At 39.0% G+C, this 15,328-nt stretch overlaps 2 protein-coding genes across 4 annotated transcripts; both read right to left on the minus strand.

Moving 5' to 3' along the window:
• Positions 1-4,925: 4,925 nt before the first annotated feature.
• Positions 4,926-7,214, minus strand: LOC110006764 (uncharacterized). Of its 2 annotated transcripts, none has more exons than XM_088863081.1 (2): positions 5,305-7,214; positions 4,926-5,193 (listed from the first exon to the last, which is right to left on the minus strand). In XM_088863081.1, the coding sequence occupies exon 1, from the start codon at positions 7,117-7,119 to the stop codon at positions 5,338-5,340; it is 1,782 nt and encodes a 593-aa protein (XP_088719207.1). In that variant the 5' UTR covers positions 7,120-7,214; the 3' UTR covers positions 4,926-5,193; positions 5,305-5,337. The 2 variants fall into 2 exon arrangements, with proteins under 2 accessions (XP_088719207.1, XP_020519473.2); XM_020663814.2 differs by having other exon boundaries at positions 4,926-5,182; positions 5,305-7,208.
• Positions 7,215-12,420: 5,206 nt separating this feature from the next.
• Positions 12,421-14,813, minus strand: LOC18428551 (uncharacterized). 2 transcript variants are annotated; one of them, XM_088863083.1, is made up of 3 exons: positions 14,090-14,737; positions 12,801-13,888; positions 12,421-12,689 (listed from the first exon to the last, which is right to left on the minus strand). In XM_088863083.1, exons 1-2 carry the CDS (start codon positions 14,640-14,642, stop codon positions 12,834-12,836), a joined length of 1,608 nt encoding a protein of 535 aa, XP_088719209.1. In that variant the 5' UTR covers positions 14,643-14,737; the 3' UTR covers positions 12,421-12,689; positions 12,801-12,833. The 2 variants fall into 2 exon arrangements, with proteins under 2 accessions (XP_088719209.1, XP_088719208.1); XM_088863082.1 differs by having other exon boundaries at positions 12,801-14,813.
• Positions 14,814-15,328: the final 515 nt, after the last annotated feature.

A 15,328-nucleotide genomic window follows, 5' to 3' on the forward strand; every position in this document is an offset into this window, starting at 1 on the left:
TCAGGTAGGTCTTTTTCATTTCTATTTCGTTCGTGGCTTACTCGACTGTCAAGAGATTTGTAACTTGTGTAGTGTTTTTTATTTTTCTAAATATTCCAAGGCTTTAAGCCTTTATTATATATTTTTCATTCCTATTTTGAACACACAATAACTAATCAGAGGCAATATATCATAGATGAATTTCAACAACAAATTGAACAATCAATAAGCACTTTATGTTCTGCACATCATAAAAAATACTACATCAATAATTAAAGGGTGGTGTGGTTTCTATAAGGTTGCAACCTTAAACAATCCTATTAAGGTGCACCTCCAAATTTTATCATAACATATAATTTTGGTGTAAAAAATTATGAGGATTATCTAAAAATCTATTTTCATATCTAATTATAAAATTTTAAGCTCCAAAAATAGTTAAAATCAAGTAGATATGTAAACATATGAAAATCTTGAAAACTGACGGTTTAGATAATATGTTGTAAGATGTATTATTCCGGAACTCAAAATCTTTTCTTTGTAATATTCATACATCTCTATGTCGAGATGATCAATTAGAGGGTTTTTCAACGTTAAAACAACCTTTTCCGATGGATTTTTGAGATGCATCTGTATTTCTACATTTTCAGGTTGCAATCTTATATAAACTTTTTCTGTAATTAAAACAAAAAAGTGCAAAATAATCCGACTGATGGTAATGTCGCATAATTTTCTTTTTTTGGGATAGCAGAGAGATTGAAGTTATGAGAAACGTAAAAAAAATTAAAAACTTTAGAAACATGCCTGACTGAGGATAAAGATTGGAGGCTTTGCGAGTGAGCTCATGTTCGGGCTTGCTTTGAGAGACAAAGTAATGAGCAGTTCGAATGCCCTAACTCCAACTTGCTCTAAGAACTAGTTCGAATGCCCTAAAAATCAAACTGCTTGTGGCAAAATATGCTCAACTTACAGTCCGATGTTTGTAACATCGGATCGCCTTTTAAGCAAAGTGTGATATCTTTAATATTAGACTGACTAAGAGTATACGGTCTTGTTTTGAATATTGAGTAGATGTTTAAAACATAGTTACTGGGTGCGGGAACGGCTCTGGTTCTGGGAGCAGAAGCGAAAGCAGGAGCGTCGAAGTGACGTCTGCCCAAAGCTCCAGAGCGAGTTCCGGTGAGGGTAAAAGTAGCGGATCGAGATCCTGTATGAACAAGGAGCGTGTTCCAATGTATCGGGATTTTGCGCCCTATTTAACGGGAGCGCTTTCCATGTCAAATAGGATCGTGTTCCCATATTCATTAGGATCGTGTTCCCATCAATAACAAGATCGCGACCCATCTAAGAATGACCGTGTTCTTATTTGGAAAGGATCGAGCTCCATTCAAGGAAGGATCGCGTTCTATGCATGATTAGTCCGCACTCCCATCGCAGAACTCCACTTTTATGAAAATTTGGCTTAAAATATAATTATTTTATTTTAAAAATTGATTTTATTTAAGAAGTTTCTTTTGGGATGTTTTGGAAAAATAGGGATGGAGTTCCAGAAATGTAGGGATCGTGTTCCTAAAACTATGGGAGCGGGGATCTCATTTATTCAGGAATGAGATCCTAAAATTTAAGGAATGTGTTCTGTGCAGTATCGGGAGCGAGCTCCGTTGTGAATAGAATCGAGAATCCTAAAAATAATAACGAGCTCCTAAAAAGTAGAGAACGAGTTCCGGTCGAGATCTCGGCTACGAAGCACCAGAGCTGGGTTCCGAAGCGGAAGTGCCACCCTAGTTGGGCGCTCCCGGTAACTATGGTTTAAAATGCATCCAGCACTTTTATGATATTCCACATACCGGATATCCTACATTGAAGGCCATCAATGTTTGAAACATCAGATATCCCATGCTTCATAAAAAAAAAGAAAAAACGAAATTCGGTCTCATGTTCTAACTATCGAGCTTTGGGGCAAAGAATGGAGAAAATCAAAAAAAGGATTGTGTGAACGAAATTCGGTCTCATGTTCTAACTATCGAGCTTTGGGGCAAAGAATGGAGAAAATAAAAAAAAGGATTGTGTGGTGCTTTTGAGAAAGCAAGTTATAAACATAAGATTGATGGACTTCCGTGTAAATTCCCCATGTTTGGAAACAGTCCGTATTTACAATAATTTAATATGGTATGGATGTAGGATGTAGTTACCAGTCCGAAATTACTATGATTTGGGACTAGTCCATAAAGTTTTAAATTATTTCCCTAATTTTTTTTCGTTTTCTTTCACCCTATCAATCCATTTTTGTAATTTATCTTTCTTCATTTCATAGGCTTGCAAATTTAGCTGATCCAGATGACTCGATTTAGCCGATTAGGATTGGCACAGTCAATGGCCATATTACCTGCCGATTTGGGTTTTTAAAAAATGGGCAATTGTAAAATATCTCTTTTTCCTAAAATATATGAAACAAACCCAGAGGTTTTGAAATTTACATTCATACTCATTCATGTGATATATAAATTTTTTATGAAAATACCCTTCACTATTTTATTAGAACTGTCATGCTTCAAAGACTTCTCGATGGCCATGAGGCGTTACGACACTGTTAGTGCCGTGATGCTTGTCATGACATTGTCATTATCATGTTACTAATATCAATTTAGGTAATCTTAAAAGTTTCCGTTTTTTAAATTTGAAATATACTCAAATTTTTGGAAACTACATCCATACCCATTGACTTGACGGTTTTTTTTTTTTTTTCCTAACATACCTTTCAAGGTTCTATTAGATCCCTGATGTTCCAAGGGCCTCTAGATGAACAAAATATATCTTGGCGCTATTAGTACTGTGATGCTTATCAAATATTATTAGTGTAGTGATAGTCATTAATATCAATAGTAGTATTATGGCTTGTGACACTCATTAATATATAATGAGTTAACTATTCAAGAAGTATTGAATAACGAGTATTAAAGCAATATTAGTGCCGTAATACTCACTATCCATACTTGTTGTATAGGGTTCAATAACAAGTGTTATACTCACAATTAATGATGTGATACTTACAGCGTTAACAATGTCATGATAAGCATCACGACACTAATAGCGTCGTGATGCCTTCCATGAGATTCCGTGGGCATCAAAGGGCCCATGGAGCATCACGGCTCTAATAGAACCTTGAATGGAGTTTTCAAAAAAAGATATAAACCATCATGTGAATGGGTATAAATATAGACTTCAAAAAATTTGGATACGATTCAATTATTTTTGAAAAAAGGTGACCCTAGAAAATTAGTCCCGCCCATTATAAATTATATATGTGGCTCGGTGTAGTTTGGTAGTGTCAAAAGATTTTATGCTTCCGCAGGTACATGCGCCCTCGGTAAGAATCCCGCTTGGCTAGGGACCCAAATGCCCTAAACAAGACATTAAGGAAAAAAAAAAAAGTTAAATGGAGACCATCCAATATATGGACGGTCAGAAAAACGTTCACAGAAACTCAAATTCCAAATTTATTTTTGTGAAGACACTCGTCTAGTACTGATTCTGATATGTCCCTGAATATGAGATGAAGAGATTACTCATAAGTAGGTTTTTCACCGAAGAGGAGTAAGTGTATAATTTTATCCCGAGGGAGCATGCTCTACACTCCCTCTTCCAAATATTTTCTTATGGGTGGAGGGCAGGGTCCACATGATCCATCTTTCCTTGTCACTTTTTCCAGTGGATCGGCTGGCAAGGACCTTTGCCATGAGTCATGAATATTGACTAAGAACATGAAGTTGAAATTAATATGATGTTGACTAGGAATAATTCATTAGATATCGGTTAATAATACAAGATAACGATTATAAAATAAATAATGCCTTGTTTAGTCCTAACATTGTCCAAAAATATAAAAAAATACAAGATTTGTGCCTCAAGTTGCTTGGCAAGCTGATTTCACCTTGTACGGGTTTGATCTATACTAATTATTAAACTTTCCTTTAGAAAAATAAGTTTTTCTTGTCATGAGCAAATGATACTTGCGGCTCAAATTGTCAAAGGATTTCATGCTTCCGAGGGAGCATATTGTCCATTAACTCCGCTGGGCAGAACACAGTCTAGGAGTGTTTTTAGGACCCCAAATTTTTGAGGTGTAACCTGATCAACCCATATGTTATACTCAACGAAAGGTATGTGAATAAGAAGTGAGAGCAAAATGTAACATTGTCAACGCTGTGGAAAAAAATAAGGGATTTATCCAATGCGACTATTTGCCTTTGAGACAAGGAGGTTACAATTACTTAAACTTTAATGTGAAGTCTGATAGCTTCGATGTGTCACACAGTTCAAGAAAATTCTTTTGAAGTTTGAGTTTGGTCAATGAAATCAATGCAGCCATCTAATTTCACATCCAATGATCAAGATGAATTGTGACCACCATGTAATAAAGATAAATGGTATCGTTGTATACTTTTCCAAAAAATAAAACATATCTACTCCCTTCGTATTCACATGCCTATAACCCACAATGTATTATCTCACTCAAAATGCTTTCATTGGTATAGCAAATAATTAAGGGTGCTCCCTCGGGAACATACTGAACACTAGTATATGATTGGACAACAGGTAGGTTAAGGCATGTGGGTAAGAAGTGAGAGCAAAATAAGGTAAGTTGAGAGCTTACTTTTAGAGAGATTGAGAATATTGGGCTGTAAGGTACCTTGAGAGATTGAGTTTTGAAATAATTTTGATTACATTTCCCAATATTGAGGTAATGGATTCCTCTTTGTTTCCCTTTTCTCTTTTTTCTTCTTTTTTTTTTTTTTCTCTTTTTTTTTTCTTTTTTTTTGTTGGTTAAATACAGTGAGGGATTGAAATTCCATGTAGCTTAACCACACTATTTCCCTTTATAGAATAGACAAATCGACTTTATATGATTTTTGTCTAGATAAATCTCAAAATATAGAAACATAGCAATGGACACGAATAAGAGCACAAATTTCATTAATGAAAAAATAATTCAACTAGATTTATTGAGATTGAAGTAGGAAGTGCGCGGCCTATAAGAGCCATGAAAATAAAAACAATCATGTGGCCTCATGGACCAAATCCTTTAACAAATTCCAGTAGTATGTATATTTCTTTAGATCTCAAGAAGGATCTTTCTCCAATCCTCATTATTGCCGAATCGAAATAATCAACTCGAATTTCAATTGGTGTCCATTATTTCAATAATCTGGAAAAAACCTGAAAAAATTGTGAGAAGGCATAATAAAAAAAAAAAAAAAAAAAAAAGGTTAGGGGAATGCATGTAAATAAAGCAATCCTGAAAAGATAATGCATCCAATGTTCCCTTACATAATTGACTGCAAAGCATTGTCGTTACTTCAACTAGTAGACAGTGGTTGGTGGTGGTGGAGATTTGTAGTAATATGGATCTGGGGGTGATTTAGAGGGTGGTGGAGGAGACTTGTAGACATAGGGAGGAGGAGGGGATGGTGATGGGGGTGGTGGAGACTTGTACACATAAGGCTGAGGTGGCGATGGTGATGGTGGTGGAGGGGACTTGTAAATGTAAGGAGGTGGTGGAGATGGTGAAGGGGGAGGTGGAGACTTGTAGATATAAGGAGGCGGTGGTGATGGCGATGGAGGTGGAGGAGATTTATAAACATAAGGAGGTGGTGGTGAAGGTGATGGTGGTGGGGGAGACTTGTAGACATAGGGAGGGGGTGGTGATGGAGATGGTGGTGGTGGAGACTTATAGACATATGGAGGTGGTGGAGATGGCAACGGTGGGGGTGGAGACTTGTATACATATGGACTAGGTGGTGATGGTGAGGGTGGTGGCGGGGACTTGTAAATGTAAGGAGGTGGTGGGGAAGGTGATGGTGGAGGTGGTGACTTGTAGACATACGGAGGTGGAGGTGATGGTGATGGAGGAGGAGGAGACTTATAGACATATGGAGGTGGTGGTGAAGGTGATGGTGGTGGGGGAGACTTGTAGATATAAGGAGGAGGTGGTGAAGGAGATGGTGGTGGTGGAGACTTATAAACATATGGAGGTGGAGGAGATGGCGATGGTGGAGGTGGAGATTTGTATACATATGGGGGTGGTGGAGATGGTGATGGTGGAGGTGGAGACTTGTATACATATGGAGGAGGTGGCGATGGCGATGGTGGTGGTGGAGACTTATATACATAAGGAGGTGGTGGAGAAGGTGAAGGTGGTGGGGGAGATTTATACACATACGGAGGAGGAGGAGATGGAGATGGTGGGGGAGGAGACTTGTAGACATAAGGAGGTGGTGGTGATGGTGAAGGTGGAGGAGGAGATTTGTATACATATGGAGGAGGTGGTGACGGTGATGGTGGTGGAGGAGACTTGTATACATATGGAGGAGGAGGAGATGGAGATGGTGGGGGAGGAGACTTGTAGACATAAGTAGGTGGTGGTGATGGTGAAGGTGGAGAAGGAGATTTGTATACATATGGAGGAGGTGGTGACGGTGATGGTGGTGGAGGTGATTTGTAGATGTAAGGAGGTGGCCGCGATCGTGAAGGTGGTGGAGGCGACTTATAGACATAAGGAGGGGGTGGCGATGGTGAAGGTGGTGGTGGAGACTTGTAGACATATGGAGGAGGTGGTGAAGGCGATGGGGGAGGTGGTGACTTGTACACGTAAGGAGGTGGTGGTGATGGTGATGGCGGTGGAGGAGATTTGTAGACATATGGAGGTGGGGGTGATGGTGAAGGTGGGGGTGGTGACTTATAGATGTAAGGAGGAGGTGGAGATGGCGAAGGTGGTGGTGGCGACTTGTAGATATATGGAGGTGGCGGTGATGGTGATGGTGGGGGAGGTGACTTATAGACATAAGGAGGTGGCGGAGATGGTGAAGGTGGTGGTGGAGACTTGTACGCATAAGGAGGTGGCGGCGATGGAGAAGGGGGAGGTGGAGAGTTGTAGACATATGGAGGTGGTGGAGAGTTGTAGACATAAGGAGGAGGTGGTGACGGCGATGGTGGTGGTGGTGAGGTGTATAGGTAAGGTGGGGGTGGAGAATAATAATAATAATATGGCTCCGGCTTTTTAGCCACTACATTTGTTGCCAGGAAGCATACAATGGCCGCAAAGGCTAGCTGAGGCCAAAAATGCCTCTCCATTTTGGGCACCATGAAGGTGGCGCCACCAATTTTACCACCACTTTCTTTGCTTCAAAGAGGTAGCACTGATCTTCTCTCTCTTTCTTTAGTTTGTTTTTCTTGAGTGCTTTAGTGCTCTCTATGAGTCCCTTTTATAGTGCTAGCCCCCCAACCTCTGCTTTCCCGAGGGAAATATACTATCATTTATCCAACCTGGCCAAACCGTGTTTTCTTCCATTTTATTTACAGACCCTATTACAGTAATTTGATAGTTTCATATGTGTTTTATTTTATTTTTAATAATGCATTGCTATTGGAGTTTTTTATTTGGTGTGAACTGGATTTGTACATGGTCGTTGAAGATGAAATGATAATTGGAAGAAGTCAATCCCTACTCTGTCCCCATTGCATTGGGCATTAATTGGGTCACATTCACATGTTGAAGGGCTATTTTCATTAAGTGGCGGCCTTGGAATTGGTCACAATCGATATCAAATGAAAAGCAAGGGGAAGGGGTGCTATATTACCCTCTCTATACAAATGCCTATTTCAAACTTTTTCCCCAAAAAAAAAAAAAATTCAATTAAAGATTGCCGATCTGATTCAAAAACACCGACATTTGGTCAGGATCGGGAGCTGGGTTCTAGTTCGAGATGGTTCTGCCATGTTCATATATTTTTAATTTCTATGTATAAATAAATTCGATCCGACCCGACCCGAGACTTACATTGCCAAATTAGGATTGAGCGCAGTTGATTTAAGGCTCAATTCCTATTTTTCAGTCTATCGAGCCGGAATTGAGCCGGCATGGGCAATTGAGTCTGAAATTAGTAGATTCGATTTTTATCTCCCTTGCTCGCTATTTAGATACTAAATATACAAGGAGGAGACCTTGTCACAGTTGATACTAAATAAAAGCCATGTGGTGCTTCGTTACCCTCTCTTTGGAAGGAAAGTATGTAAGGTTATTTTTAACTTTCTTAAATTAAGAAAAAGGAACTCGATTGAAGATTGCCGATCTGATTCGAAAATGCCCAAGTTGGGTCAGGATCGGGTTTGAGAAACCCCAAAATCGCTCCGATTCTCTCTTTTTTTGTAGCTTTTTAATTTCTTTGCCGATGCTAGCCCTATCTGATTGGGGAGTTGGATAAGGCACATCAGAATCGATCCCTAGTGATCAAGGCCCGATTCCTACTTTTTAGTCACTGTTTGACCGAGCCAGCTTGGGCAATTAAATCTACAATTAGTAGATATGACTTTTGTGTCCCTTGCTCTCTATTAGTGCTTTCTGGATCGGACTGCCATTGAACGGGTAATGTAGTTTGGTCTTAGAAAAACAATTTGTTCATTTTGTTTAGCTGGTCAAACTAGTCGAAACTGGTCCAAGAGCGGCTAAAACTTGTTAAATATTAGTTTTGATTTTTTTTTTTTTAAAAAAAATCTCATTTTTATTAGACTAGACTGATCAAGTCACTTATCAACAATTCAACCAATGAAATTGCCAATCCAATCCACTCCTAATAACTATGGATGGATTGGATTTCTTTTCCACGTTTACATTAGATCAAAATGAACCGTCCATCCAGTCACCACCCCATTTCTATGAATCAAAATGCCCCTGGTGTGAACGAAAACTACAAAAATGTTCTTGACTCTAAAATGCTTTTCTTAAATACCTAAAATGCCCCATGCAGGCCGATGTCAAGTGCTTGGCACTGAGCCTCCTTTGTCAAAGACGCGTTCCTGCCAATCATTCAGCTTGACGCTAATAAAATACTAAATAAAATAAAAATAATAACGAATAAAATAAAATAATAGTCACAATAAATAAGTAAAAACATGTGCTTGGACCTATGTCAAGGACCATGCATGTTGATCAATGCCCAAACAAAGATTAGCGGAATTAACTTCCATTTTTCACATATGGGGGAGATCCCATTTTCGATTTTATATTTTATTTTGTTGTTTCCATATGTATTCTACTAAAAAAGAAAAGAAAAATCAAATAAATGAGTAAAGAAATTGATACTTTTTTTAAAGTAAATTTTCTAAAAGGTGGATTGCCAAAAAGATAATAAGGTTCCACTCTGGAGCCCTAGATTTCAAATTATAGTTTTGCAAAACATTTTATCTGTAAGTACGGTTTTCATCCAAGAGGATTTCAAATTATAGTTTTGCAAAACATTTTATCTGTAAGTACGGTTTTCATCCAAGAGGATTAAGTGTATAATGTTATCCCGAGGGAGCATGCTCTACATTCCCTCTTTCAAATATTTTCTTATGGGTGGAGGGCAGGGTCCACATAATCCTTTTTTTTTTTTTTTCAATGGATCGGCTGGCAAGGAGCATTGTCATGAGTCATGAATATTGAGTAAGAACGTGAAGTTAAAATTAAAATGATATTGACTAAGAATTATTCATTAGATATTGATTAATAATACAGGATTTGTCCCTAAAGTCGCATGGCAAGCGGATTTCATGTTGGATGTATTAGGTGTACCTTGTACGGATTTGATCTTCGTTAAATATTAAACCTTTGTTTGTAAAATAAGTTTTTCTTGTCTTGGGCAAATGATACTTTCGGCTCAAATAATTATTGTCAAAGGAGTTCATGCTCTTTCAGGAGCGTATTGTCTATTAACTCCCTTAGATAGGTAGTGTATGTGTATTTTAGGGATTCCAAATTTTGGGGATTTAACCTCTTCAATCCACATGCTGTCATCATCATCGTCATAATCTTTTTTCAATTAATTGGAGTCGGCTATATGAATCCCGGTCTGTCATTCAGCTCTATTAAAGGTCATACCCTTAGTGAGGCTATAAGTCCATCTATTTTTACAAACTACTTCCAACCACGTCTTTTTGGACCTATTCCTTGCTCTTTTAAGTCCTACCACTTGAACTAACTTGCACTTCCTAACAAGTGTTGTACTTGGTCGGCGGAATACATGGCCAGCCCATCTAAGTCTAATCTCTCTCGTCTTATCACATATTGGTACCGCACCTAAATTCTCCTAAATGGGTTCATTTTAAATTCTATCACTTCTTGTCTTACCACTCCTCCATCTCAACATTCTCATTTCCGCTAAACTCCTTTTATGGGCATATTGTTTTTTGTGTACCAAATATTTAGCCCCATAGATCAAAGTTGGTCTCACAATTGTCTTATAGAACTAGCCCTTCAACTTCATTAGTACAATGTTATAACATAAAATTTCAGTTTCACATCTCTACTTTGCCCACCTAGCCCTAATTCTGTGTACGACATCTTCCTCAATCTTTCCATTTTCCTGGATTATCGACCTCAGATATCGAAAGTGTGATTTTTTTCATCCTTCCTAGTCATCAATCTTAACTACTTCTTCGTCTCTACTCCTATTATTACTAAACTTCTATTACATATAATATGTCTTAGTCCTGTTAATTTTAAAACCTTTGGATTCTAGAGCATTCCTCTAAAGTTCTAACTTTATATTGATCCCGTTTGGGGTCTCATTGATAAAAAATGTGTCATCTGCAAACAACATGCACTATGGTACCTCATCTTGGTGCCTAATTAAGTCGTCCGTAACTAAGATAAAGAGGTACGGGCTCAATGCTGACCTTTGATGTAGACCTATTGTTATTGAAAACTCACTCATCACTCCACTAATTGTTTGTACACTAGTTAGTGATCCATCGTATATATCTATCACCAAGTTGATGTAGTGTTTGAAAACTCATTTCTTTTCCAACACCCACCAAATCAAATATCGACGTACTCTATCATAAGTTTTATCTAGATCAATAAAGACCATGTGGAGGTCTTTTTTTTTCACCCTAAACTTCTCAATCAGTTGCCTAAGTAAAAAAATAGCCATAGTTGTTGGCCTTCCTAGCATAAAACTAAATTGATTTTTAAATAAACTCGTTTCATATCTTAGTCGTTGCTTAATCACTCTCTCTCAGAACTTCATAGTATGATGCATAAGCTTGATCCATCGATAGTTCGTAAAATTTTGTATGTCTCATTTGTTACTGAAAATAGGTACCACAATATTTTTTCATCGATTCGTCTGGTATTTTCTTTTCTCAATACCTAATTGAATAATTTCATTAGTCACTCAATGCCAATCTCCCTCCATGCACTTCCAAACATCTATTGGGATACCATATGATCCTAAAGCCTTTCTATCTTTATCATTTTTAAAGCTTTTTCACTTTCGACATCCTGATCCCACAAATGTATTTATGACCTACGCCCTCATTTGTATTACTAGTTCCTTTTACCGCTATGTTCTCATTGTATTCGTCATTTTAAATTTTTTTGAAAATAAACTCTCCACCGTTTGTTGACCTCGTAATATTTCACCAAGACATTTTGATCCTCACTCTTAATGCATTTTATATGGTTTAGATCCTATATCTTTTCTCTCTAATTTTTGCTAAATTTGAAGACATTTTTTCACCTTCTCTTGTTCCTAGTTTATTGTATAGATTATCATATGTCTTAAGTTTAGCTTTACTTACTATTTATTTAATGTTTTTCTTAGCTTTTTAATATTGTTCTAAGTTTTGATCGTTTCTATTACACTTTCAAGTTTTATAACATGATTATTTTGCTAATAGCCTTTTGAACCTCATTATGCAACCACCAAGTTTCTTCATCGAAGTTTTTTTTCCCCTCTAAAGTCTCCTAAACCTTCTTTTGCCACTTTCTTGATATAGTCAGCTATCTCATTCAATATTATATTGACATCACGTTCAGAGGTTCATTTTCATTCTTCAACTAATTTATCTTTAAATAAGTTTATTTTCTCAGTTTTTAATTTCTGCCACCTAGTTCTTAGACCCCCATTACTTTCACCCATTATCTTCCATGTCTTTATGCAAACGTCCATAACCACGAGCTTACGTTGAGTAGTCAAACTCGCTTCTAGGATAACCTTGCAATTTTTACATGATGGTCGATTTACCTTCTTAATTAGGAAGAAGTCACTCTGCCTTTTATGTGATCTATTTATAGTTTATTGGATGTTCATCTTACTTTTTAAAGTAAGTATTTGTTATTATTAGGTCGTAGGCCATAACAAAAATCTAGGATAGTCTCACCCATCTCATTTCTTTCCCTAAACCCATATCCCCCATGTACCCCTTTATATCTTCTAATATCCTTCCCTACATAACCCCTTCATATCTACTAGCATTCCTCTTCTTTTTCTTTTTTTTTGGTTAAATAAAGCGAAGGATTGAAATTCTGTGAACCCCAACCACACAATTTCCCTTTATAAAGTAGAATAATCGATTTTATATGATTTTTATCTTGATAAATCTCAAAATATAGAAACATATCCATTCACACAAATTAGAGCACCAAATGGATTAATGAAAAATTAATACAACCAGATTTATTGAGAATGAAATAGGAAGAGTGTGGCAAATAAGAGCCATCAAAATAAAAACAATTGTGTGGCCTCATGGACCAAATCTTTTAATAAATTCCAGTAGTATGTATATTTCTTTAGATCTCAAGAAAATCCTTCTTCAATCCTCATTGTTGCAGAATCCAAATGACCAACTCGAACTTCAATTGGTGTCCGTTATTTCACTAATATAGAAGAAACCTGCAAGTGAGAAACTTGTAAGAATGCATACAAAAAAGAAAAAAAAAAAGTTAAGGGAATTCATGTAAATATAATAACCCTGGAAAGACAATGCATCTGATGTTCTCTTACATAATAGATAACAAAGCAGTGTCGTTACTCCAACTAGTAGACAATGGTTGGTGATGATGGAGATTTGTAGTAGTAAGGTTCTGGAGGTGATTTAGAGGGTGGTGGAGGAGACTTGTAGACATAAGGAGGTGGTGGAGATGGTGATGGTGGTGGAGGGGACTTGTAAATGTAAGGAGGTGGTGGAGATGGTGAAGGTGGAGGTGGAGACTTGTAGATGTAAGGAGGTGGTGGTGATGGGGATGGAGGTGGAGGAGAATTGTATACATAAGGAGGAGGTGGTGAAGGTGATGGTGGTGGGGGAGACTTGTAGATATAAGGAGGGGGTGGTGATGGAGATGGTGGTGGTGGAGACTTATAAATATATGGAGGTGGTGGAGAAGGCGACGGTGGGGGTGGAGACTTGTATACATATGGAGGAGGTGGTGATGGTGAGGGCGGTGGGGGCGACTTGTAAATGTAAGGAGGTGGTGGAGAAGGTGAGGGTGGAGGTGGCGACTTGTAGACATATGGAGGTGGGGGCGATGGTGATGGGGGAGGAGGAGACTTGTAGATGTATGGAGGTGGTGGCGAAGGTGATGGTGGTGGGGGGGATTTGTAGACATAAGGAGGAGGTGGTGAAGGAGATGGTGGTGGTGGAGACTTATAGACATATGGAGGTGGAGGAGATGGCGATGGTGGAGGTGGAGACTTGTATACATATGGGGGTGGTGGAGATGGTGATGGTGGGGGTGGGGACTTGTATACATATGGAGGAGGTGGCGATGGTGATGGTGGTGGTGGAGACTTATATACATAAGGTGGTGGTGGAGAAGGTGAAGGTGGTGGGGGAGATTTGTACACGTAAGGAGGTGGTGGTGATGGGGAAGGTGGAGGAGGAGATTTGTATACATATGGAGGAGGCGGTGACGGTGATGGTGGTGGAGGAGATTTGTAGATGTAAGGAGGTGGCGGCGATGGTGATGGTGGTGGCGGAGACTTATAGATGTATGGAGGGGGTGGTGATGGTGAAGGTGGTGGGGGAGACTTGTAGACATATGGAGGAGGTGGTGAAGGCGATGGGGGAGGTGGTGACTTGTACACATAAGGAGGTGGTGGTGGTGGTGGTGATGGTGATGGTGGTGGAGGAGATTTGTAGACATATGGAGGTGGGGGTGATGGTGAAGGTGGTGGTGGAGACTTATAGACATATGGAGGGGGTGGGGATGGTGAAGGTGGGGGTGGGGATTTGTAAACATATGGAGGAGGTGGGGATGGTGAAGGTGGGGGTGGTGACTTGTACACGTAAGGAGGTGGTGGTGATGGTGATGGTGGTGGAGGAGATTTGTAGACATATGGAGGTGGGGGTGATGGTGATGGTGGTGGAGGAGATTTGTAGACATATGGAGGTGGGGGTGATGGTGAAGGTGGTGGAGGAGACTTATAGATGTAAGGAGGAGGTGGAGATGGCGAAGGTGGTGGCGGAGACTTGTAGATGTATGGAGGTGGTGGTGATGGTGATGGTGGTGGAGGAGACTTATAGACATAAGGAGGTGGTGGCGATGGTGAAGGTGGTGGAGGAGACATGTACACATAAGGAGGGGGCGGCGATGGAGAAGGGGGAGGTGGGGACTTGTAGACATATGGAGGCGGTGGAGAGGGTGAAGGTGGTGGTGGAGACTTGTAGACATAAGGGGGAGGTGGTGACGGCGATGGTGGTGGTGGTGATTTGTAGAGATAAGGTGGGGGTGGAGAAGAATAGTAATATGGCTCCGGTTTATCAGCCACTACATTTGTAGCCACGAAGCATACAATGGCAGCAAAAGCAAGCTGAGGCCAAACATGCCTCTCCATTTTGGGCACCATGAAGGTGGCGCCACCAATTTTACCACCACTCTCTTTGCTTCAAAGAGGGTACCACTAATCTTCTCTCTCTTTCTTCGGTTTGTGTTTCTTGAGTGATTTAGTGCTCTCTCTATACCTTTTATAGTGTTATGCCCCCACCTACTGTTTCTCAAGGCAACTATACTATCATTTATCCAACCTGGCCAAACCGTGTTTTCTTCTATTTTATTTACGAACCCCATTACAGTAATTTGATAGTTTCATATGTGTTTGATTTATTTCTTAGAATGTATTGCTATTGGAATTTTTTTAATTTAGTGTGAACTGGATTTGTACTGAATTGGTCTCATTATTAGCAATTGTTAGGTGAGGTGAGGTATGTCTTTTGTTCATGTGACCACGGCTTCATGACTTGGAATTTTTCTCCTTTGAGAGTTAAACATTAAATATTAGAACCTTGAAAGCTTCTTCAAATAAACGTGGGAGGAAGCTTCTCTTTTGATAAACCTATTAAAAAAAATATTCAAAAAATGAGAATATAGTTGTTGAAGATGGAATGAACACGAGAAGACGTCAAATCCGTAACTTTGTCCCTATTGCATTGACCATTAATGGGGTCACATTTACATGTTGAAGGGCTATTTTCAGTGATGGCGGCCTTAAAATTTTTTCACAGTTGAGATTAAATAACAAGCAAATGGTGCTTT

This window comes from Amborella trichopoda, chromosome 3 (genome assembly GCF_054954075.1).
Source record: "Amborella trichopoda isolate Santa Cruz 75 chromosome 3, AtrichopodaSantaCruz75HAP2 v2.0, whole genome shotgun sequence".
Lineage (NCBI taxonomy): Eukaryota > Viridiplantae > Streptophyta > Magnoliopsida > Amborellales > Amborellaceae > Amborella > Amborella trichopoda.